Source organism: Acartia tonsa, chromosome 6 (assembly GCF_053477335.1).
Source record: "Acartia tonsa isolate MP-2025a chromosome 6, ASM5347733v1, whole genome shotgun sequence".
NCBI lineage: Eukaryota > Metazoa > Arthropoda > Copepoda > Calanoida > Acartiidae > Acartia > Acartia tonsa.
Window position 1 is genome coordinate 53,667,974 of NC_137265.1, and position 9,110 is coordinate 53,677,083.

General features: G+C 29.8%; 2 protein-coding genes and 1 long non-coding RNA gene across 6 annotated transcripts in view; all 3 read left to right on the forward strand.

The window, feature by feature from the left end:
* Positions 1–8,347, forward strand: part of LOC145322952 (uncharacterized) — a 30,411-nt gene extending 22,064 nt beyond the window's left edge. For 2 of the 4 annotated variants that reach the window (XM_080165347.1, XM_080165346.1), the window contains 2 exons: positions 6,652–6,740; positions 7,055–8,347. Coding sequence is in view for 3 of the 4 variants with exons in the window: in XM_080165346.1 (XP_080021472.1) it covers positions 7,079–7,843 (765 nt within the window). In the remaining variant the exon portion in view is untranslated. Of the gene's footprint in view, positions 1–3,937; positions 4,320–5,073; positions 5,932–6,651; positions 6,741–7,054 lie in introns of those variants that run through there. The other 2 variants (XM_080165343.1, XM_080165344.1) reach the window with 2 other exon arrangements.
* On the forward strand, positions 2–1,466 carry LOC145322953 (uncharacterized). Its single transcript, XM_080165348.1, has 2 exons — positions 2–77; positions 400–1,466. Exon 2 carries the CDS (start codon positions 425–427, stop codon positions 1,190–1,192), a length of 768 nt encoding a protein of 255 aa, XP_080021474.1. The 5' UTR covers positions 2–77; positions 400–424; the 3' UTR covers positions 1,193–1,466.
* On the forward strand, positions 2,055–3,430 carry LOC145322954 (uncharacterized). The gene is made up of 2 exons (XR_013880848.1): positions 2,055–2,433; positions 2,693–3,430. It is a non-coding gene; the product is annotated as an uncharacterized LOC145322954 (long non-coding RNA).
* Positions 8,348–9,110: the final 763 nt, after the last annotated feature.

A 9,110-nucleotide genomic window follows, 5' to 3' on the forward strand; every position in this document is an offset into this window, starting at 1 on the left:
TCAGATAAACAAAATGAACTGAAAAAGTAGAATTCTTGTAATCTTCATTGAACCAATAAGTCCCTAGGATAAAAAAGGTGACTAAGATTTTATTTTGAAAACTGTATACTCATAAATTTTTATTTATTTTGCAAAAAAAAACATCCTAAAATGATAACCAGTCATTCAATGAAGAAATTGAGTTTTCATTGCCAAAGTAATATAGAATAAATGTCTGTCTGTCAATATCTGCGCAATTTGGCTAATTATTTGGCATTCTATGAGGTTTGTGTCTCTGTGAATGAAAGATATTCATCTTTTCTCATGAAAACTAATCTTGTTAATTTAGTTATCAAGAAGTTAACAAGGTTGTTAAGCTGTTTATTTCATATTTTTAAAATTAAACTTTTTTATTTCCAGGTGCAAGAACAATAAAGAAACCATCATGAACAAGTGTCATATCTGCTTGAAGGAATTCTCTCAAAAGAGTGATTTGAGAAGACACATGAGAATTCATACAGGAGAGAAGCCATTCAAATGTGATTCGTGTGAAAAAGCTTTCTCACAACAAGGTGCTTTAACTCTTCATATTAGGATCCATACAGGAGAGAAGCCATACTCTTGTTTTACATGTGAGAAAAAATTCCGTACAAATGGTGAATTAACTGTTCATAAGAGGATTCATATAGGAGAAAATCCATACTCTTGTGATACATGTAAAAAGGCTTTCTTGCAACAAAGTCATTTAAATGACCATAAGAGAATTCATACAGGAGAGAAGCCATACTCTTGTGATACATGTGAAAAGACTTTCTCAAGACAAAGTTATTTAAATGTCCATAAGAGGATTCATACAGGAGAGAAGCCTTACTCTTGTCAATTATGTCAGAAATATTTTTCCTTGAGTTCAAATCTGAAAATACATTATAAATCAGCTAAACATCTTAAAAAAATAGGATCTTCACCTTCTGCTCCTACCAGTTTTGTTGATTGTGGTGAAGCTGTTATTAAACTAGAAATAAAAGCAGAAGAAACTCTTGATGAGGATCCTCTCTCTATCAACATGGAGGCTGAGAATCTTGAAGAAATTATTAAACAGGAAATAGAAGAAGAAGAAAGTCAGGATAAAGACTCTCTTTCTTGTGAACAGAATCCTGATGATGATTATAAAAATTCTGTTGACATTGTGGAACATAAAATTGAATGTGATTAACTCTATGAATGTTTTGTTTTTTACAGAATATCATATGAGAAGAAAGATTAAATTGCTGTGTATATAAAGACAATGTATTACATACTTACTATATTTTTTTTGTTATATATGCAAAAACTTTTTTCACTCTATTTATTTTCTTACACATTTTCAAACTGTTTAAATACATATTTAAAAGTTATCTCCCTGTGAAAACTTGTAATTCTTTTTTAATTTCTGTACATATAGTTTATGATTATTGGCTGTGTGCTCACATTTTTTAATTATTTTCAGATTTAGAAAATGAAATTTGATTGTATGGAATAATAAAATATTCTCAGTTATTTCACAAATAAAAACAGATAATGGGGTTTGTACACTCGGTGGTTATTGGGTTAGGCATTGTAGTGAGACCTTAGGTTATCAAGAATGGATCAAATCTTTCTTTCAAAATTATACAAATATTGTGTAACTTAAATTTATTGTCCTACATATATATTCCTGTTCAATGATCAAACCAAATTTACAAGGCATACATATAAAAAAACATCATTATTCCACCACATAGTATCAAAGATAACTAGATTTGAAAGTCTCTCTTTTATGGTACATCAAACTTAGATATGTGTCTTATTTTCACAAAATCAACATACAGTTCATTTTAGAGGTGATCAATTTTGAAATACTAAAAGTTATTCAGTACTCTTGTATTTTATGTTTTCAAATATTTCACTGAAATGTTATCTTTAACTATCACAAATTATACGTTTTTGGATGTAACTTAAAAACTGCTAGCTAAAAGTTATTTTTTCTTTCAAATATCTTTATTGCCAACCCATAATTATCATTTTCTATACAAATATTTTAAGGTTCACTACTCCAAGTACCTAAACAAGTTAAATGCTCTTCATACAACTGTTCCTTCCAAATAGAAACCATCTTGTAAACAGAATTTAGACTTGAATAGATAAATAAGACTGAGTGATAAAAGATAGAAAGATTTTTAAGGTTCCCATTTGATAAAGATGATTGCAAGCATTAAATACAAGAATATTAATTTACTTTGGTATTTCATGGGGAAGTATTTAATGAACAATATGGCACCACTTATATTCAGTTATATCTCAATATTAGACTTGTGTTACTTTATTAAAATAATAATTTTGTTTATTTTCAGACAAAAAATAAAATGAAATAAGATTTGAAACTGGAGTCAACATAAAGAGAAAAAACCACGCATAGCCTCAGTTCAGAAAATTTAAGTAAGTTAGTTTAAAATGTACAAGGATAATTTTGTCCATAACATTAGATAAGGATGGAAGGAGATAGTTTCTGGAATACTTTTATACGGACATATCTTAAGTATAGGTTATCTCTGTTACTAAAAAAATAATTAATGAGATTGTAAAATCAAAAAGCATACAGAAAATATATACTCTGAAATTATTAATGAAATAGCAAATGCTTGAGATTATTATTTTCATTTCTACACAAATATTACATTAAATATTATCTTTCCAGGTTCAAGAACAATTAAGAATACACCACGAATAAGTGTCATATCTGCGGCAAGGAATTATCTACAAAGGGTAGTTTAACAGTTCATATGAGAATTCATACAGGTGAAAAACCATTTAAATGTGATCCATGTGATAAGGCTTTCCTTACAAATCAACAGCTATAAGCTCATAAGATGATTCATACAGGAGAGAAGCAATACTCTTGTGATACATGTGAAAAGACTTTTTCACAACAAGGTCATTTAATTGTTCATAAGAGAACCCACACTAAAAGACCTTACTCTTGTAAAATCTGTAAAAAAAAATTTCGTACAGATAGTGAGCTAACTGTACACCAGAGAATCCACACTTGTAAAAGGTTCTCTTGTGAAATCTGTAAAAATGTTTTCCGAACAAATAGTGAGTTAACTGTCCATAAAAGGTTCCATACAGTAGACAAGCCATACTCATGTGAATTATGCCAGATATCTTTTTACTTTAGTTCAGACCTGACAAACCATAAAAATCAGCTGGACATCTCAAAAAGTTAGACACTACTAAAAACACAGTTACACTATCTGCTTCTATCAGTTTTGTTGATTGTGGTGAAGCTGATGTTAAACTAGAGATAAAACAAGAAACTCTTGATGAGGATCCTCTCTCTTTGGAGGGTAAAATGGAGGCTGAGAATGTTGAAGAAACTATAAAACAGGAAATAGAAATATTTTTTTCAACTTTGAAAATTTGAGTACCCTCTCACCCCCCCCCCCTCACATTCGACATTACTATGAACTCTGGCCACAGCGCTTGGCCCCCTTGCCTGCCTAGCCGCAGCGCTCGGCTCCCTAGCCTATAACCTAACCTAACCTAAAATAGTTGTTCTCTGTGGGTGGTGGATTTCTTTCCAGATTCTTTTTCTTTTGAACAGAATTATGATGAGAAAATGATAGACAATATTGACATAGTCGAACATAATATTGAATATGATTAACAAAATGATATAATGTCAGTTGATAAGAAAGATAAATTATCAATCAATTAAATTGTTGTAATAAAAAGACAATACATAATGTACCTACCAATCTATTTTTTTCTTTGTTATATAAACAAGATTTTTGTCATTTTATATTTATTTTCTTACATTTTTATATTGATTAAATACGGATTTTAAAGTTATCTCTCTTTGTAAATCTGTAATTCTTGTTTGTTTTCTGTACATATTGTATTTTTTTATTTCCTGATTATTTTTTATATTTTCAGAACATGAAAATGAAATTTGATTAGGTACATTGAATTATAAGAATATCACAAATTAAAACAGGTCTTTGGACATTCTTTAGTAATTGGGTTAGGAATTGAAGTGAGGCCATAGGTTATTGAGTAGAGAAAAGACTTTCTATTGGGATGTATTTTGAATTTAAAGATGTAGATTCAGGACATGCATTTTAACTTTCATTCAACAATAATTTCAGACAATGCCTAGGCTTCGAAAATGTGCGGTCTTTGGATGTGGAAAGACTACAGGAGATGGTGTAATATTACATAACTTTCCTGCTAATTACACATACAGGTGGATAGAGGCTGTGGATAGAGGACCAGAGTGGAAACCTAACACTAATTCATTTCTATGTAGTGACCATTTCTCATGGGTAATTATTTTAAAAGCAAAGCTTTTTTTGTAATTAGAGTCGGTCCATCTGTAATGGATAGCTGTTTTTGTTAATTTATACATGTTAGAATTGTCCTATTTTTTTCAAACTTTGCATGGTTGATTCCTATATCAGTTAAGTTCGTACTTCCATGTTGATTCTTAACTCTTTTACCACTTTTTTATGATATGACAATTCTATCACTATATTTAAATTGAAATGCATTTTGTAAAACTCCCCCTTTTTAATGCATATGGAACTATGAAGAAACGGCGGCCGAACCGACGCTCTCGCCGAATTTGTTTTTTTGCCTTTATTCGCCAAATTAGACCATTTTCAATCATCTGAGATACAAAAAAAAATTATACAAATTTCCCTTATATTTTCACGTGACACTTTCAAACATGTTAATATGAAAATAAATTGTAAGTGTCAAATATTACGTGTCAAGTGAAAGTATATGGGAAATTTTTATGAAAAAAAAGTTTCTCTCAGATAATTGAAAATTGTGAAAAAAGGCAGAAAAAAATTCGGCGGGAAACGGCAACAGCCATGCCAAATATCTGAGCTGTAACTCCTTATTTAACTGATTTCCTTTGACTTTTAGTTTTGGTTTCGAAAAGTGTCACTTCCGCCTCCCCCCTTACTGTTAAATTGCCTTTTAAACAATTTACTCAATATATAACATATGCTATATCTAGATATTTTTAAAAGTGTTGCGTCATTTCAAGCCATGGAGTTATTTTTGATTTAGGCATCTGTAGAGAATCAAACCTATGGTGGTAAACAACTTTGTGTTGGAAGCGAACCTGTGGCAGTTTCTGCCACTTCTGCCCAGATAGAAATCGTGCCACATACAGGTGAGAAGCCATTCAAATGTGATTTTTGTGAAAAGGCATTTTCAGTCAATAGTTCCTTAACAAAACACAAAAGAATCCATACAGGTGAAAAACCATACTCTTGTGATACATGTGAAAAGGTTTTCCGTTCAAAGGGTGAGTTAACTCAACATAAGAGGACCCACAAATGGGTTAAGCCATACTCTTGTGATACATGTAAAAAAGGTTTTCGTACAACTAGTTCGTTAATTGTCAAGCATAGAAGTCAAACAGGAAAGAAGATATACACTTGTTTTACATGTGAAAAGTCCTCACAACAAAATGATTTAAACCATAAATCTAGATATAATATAGTCACGCCTTCTGCTTCCACCAGTTTTGTTGATTGTAGTGAAGCTGATATAAAACTTGAGATAAAAGAAGAAGAAACTCTTGATGAGGATCCTATCTTTATAAAGATGGAGGCTGAGAGTGTAGAAGTAATTATAAAAGAAAAAATAAAAGAGGAAGAAGGAATTGAGAGTGAAGAATTTGTTTAAGTAGATAAAAATGAAAATGTTTAATAAATACATGAACCTAAATTGCGAATTAATTGTAAACATCTTCTAGCAAGAGCTGTATTATGTCTGTATTTAAGATTTGATGTAATTTGTAAATAATATTACTTCTCCTAATGTTTCTTGAAACATACTTATTATTTTTCAGACAAAAGAATGAAATGAAATGATTTGAAAAAAGATTTATTTGAATTGAACTCTTTATTGAACCAACAGGTATATATTATTTTAATAAGAAATCAAATCAATATAACTTTTTTTTTGAATGGTATGAGATGAATTTCTTCACCAAGTCTATTTTTGTTAATGCTCTTTCTTGTCATATTATCTCAGGCAAATTTTTATTGATACTAAGACTACTTTTTGAGACAAACTTTTCATTTCTAAGTTTGATGAAAAACAATTCTTATTTACCATCTTTGATTTTTTTTTTTTAAATTTTACAAGTTATTTTCTTCATGTAGTGCATTTAATGCGTTACTTAAAGTAGTGAATCTTTTAAATGTTTTTGTAGAATATGGGTAGAAAATTTAAATCCTTTCAAATACATTAAAATGTAGTTTAAACCATTGAACTAGAAAAAATATGTGGTTCACTAAATTCAAGTTCAAATTAATTTTGTGCAACTAACGAAAGGACAAATAAAATAGCATGACTCAACACAGTGTAATCATTCATCCAGATGGACAACATCATTTTCATTAGATATATATTTCTATTAAAACATCAATAAGAGGCCTCTCTACTTGGTCTATTATATCGGTTTCTTCTTATATCTAGTCTATGGATGGATTCTTACTTAGGTAGGATCTTGGTCTATTAATCTCCAGATTAGCTACCTAGATAAGAATAAAAAATTCAACTATTTTCACAACTACCCCTTTCATTATTAGACTTGTGTTATTTGTAAAATAATAATCATATAATTTTTTTCAGACAGAATAATAAATAGACTGAAGATTACAAAGCTGAAGTCAATTGAAAAAAAGGAGAAATAAAACTTCAATTTTGAGGTCAGAAACAAAGTAAGTTAGTTTTTAACATAAACAAGGTTAATTTTGTCCATAACAAAACACAAAAAGCATTTTTGAATACATGATTGTTATCATAGTTTATATGGATTGCTAAGACATTATTTTGTGTGCGTCTTGTATATTGCATATAAATGGGCGCTTCCACATGATTAGAGAGAGAGGATATAGAGTACATCTAATAATTATTTCTACATAGTGACTGATGTGAGGACATCTTAATTATAGAGTAGCTTTAAAAATGAAATAATAAGATCAAAAATCAATAATTTCTATTTAACCATTACATTAAATATTGTTTATTTCAGGTACAAGAACAATTAAGATCCATCATGAACAAGTGTCATATCTGTAGCAAGGAATTCTCTAGAAAGAGTGGTTTGACATTACACATGAGGATCCATACAGGAGAGAAGCCACACTCTTGTGATACATGTAATAAGACTTTCACACAACGAGGTATTTTAACTGCACATAAGAGGATCCATACAGGAGAGAAGCCATACTCCTGTGATACATGTGGAAAGACTTTCTCACAACTAGGTAATTTAACTGAACACAAGAGGATCCATACAGGAGAGATGGCATACTCTTGTGATACTTGTGAAAAAACTTTCTGTACAAACAGTAAGTTAAAGACCCATAAGAGGACCCATAAGTCATACTCTTGTGATAAATGTGAGAAAGCTTTCCGTTCAAATAGTGATTTAAGGATACATAAAATGATTCATACAGGAGAACTGCTACATTCTGGTGATAAAGGTGAAAAAGCTTTCTCACCACAATTCTGTACAGGAGAAAGGCCATACTCTTGTCTATTATGCCAGAAATCTTATTACTTAAGTTCATCCCTGTCAAGACATAATAGTTCACCTGAACATCTTAGGAAGTTTGAATCTACCAAGAGTACAGGTCCAGCTCCTGTTTCTACCAGTTTTGTTGATTGTGGTGAAGCTGATATTAAACTTGGGATAAAAGGAGAAGAAACTCTTGATGAGGATCCTATATCTATAAAGATTGAGGCTGAGAGTGTGGAAGTAATTATAAAAGAGGAAATAAAGGAGGAAGAAGGAATTGAGAGTGAAGAATTTGTTTAAGGAGATAGAAATGAAAATATGTTGTAAATGTATTCTAAAAAGTGTTTAATTATGTTTATTTATGTTTGTATTTAAGATTTGATAGGTAGTATGTGTAAATAATATTGCTTCTCTAAAACAATTTCAAGAACAAAATCTTAATTCTTTGAAAAAAACGTTATTTGTAAAAATGTGTAAATAAGTACCTAGTATCTTATATACTTTGTTTGCTTTATTGTTTAAACATAAATCTGCGTTGCCCTAACCCTGTGGGGCTACCTTGTACATATACATACCCAATTTACCCTAACCTAAAATTGAGGAACACTAATTGAGATAAAATTTTAAAATTGAATATATTTTAACTAAATTGTATAGAAATTGTTTCTTTTTTTCTATCCTATTGAGCAAGGTATGTCTACCATTTCTAATTTTTATTATTTCTCATTTTTTTTCATTCAATTAATCAGATCTCATTAATAGAATTGTGTTACTTGTAAAATCATTATTATATTTATTTTCAGACTGAATATAAAATGAATTGAGACTCTAAGACTATAAAAAGAAGGAAAAAACGTGTATTTTAGTTTAGCAAAGTAAAGTAATTTAGATTTCTATATTACAAATATTATTTATGTAGTAGAATCTTTAGAATATTAATATTAAAGATGTAGGATGACTATCTGTCTGTCATAAAAGTGATTAGTTTTCTGTAATAAGATTATTATTTACAGAAAACAGTTAGGGTTTGGGATGTTTGTTTTCTGTAGTATGTATTATAAATATAAGCTGAAGAATGACATTGAATAAAACATCATAAATAGATCAAGTACTATATTATAGTCATGTACATGTAAGTGGATAGAAGAAAAAGTGGGATAAGAATTAGATGTAACAGGGTTGTGCAGTCACACCCAACATATAGAGTGGCTATACTAAATAAGATATGGATGTAAGGAGGAGAGTTTTAAATAAATTTTTAATTCATAAAATGAGTGGATTATAAAGATAATGAAGATTGGAATTATTATTTTAAATTCTACACAAATATTATTTATTACAGGTGCAAGAACAATAAATAATCCACCATGAACAAGTGTCATATCTGTTGTAAGGAATTCTCTATGAAGAGAGACTTAACAGAGCATATGAGAATTCATACAGGAGAGAAGCCATTTAAATGCGATTCCTGTGAAAAAGCTTTCTCACAACAAGGTACATTAACTGCCCATAAGAAGATTCATACACGAAAGAAAACATACTCTTGTGATACATGTGAAAAGACTTT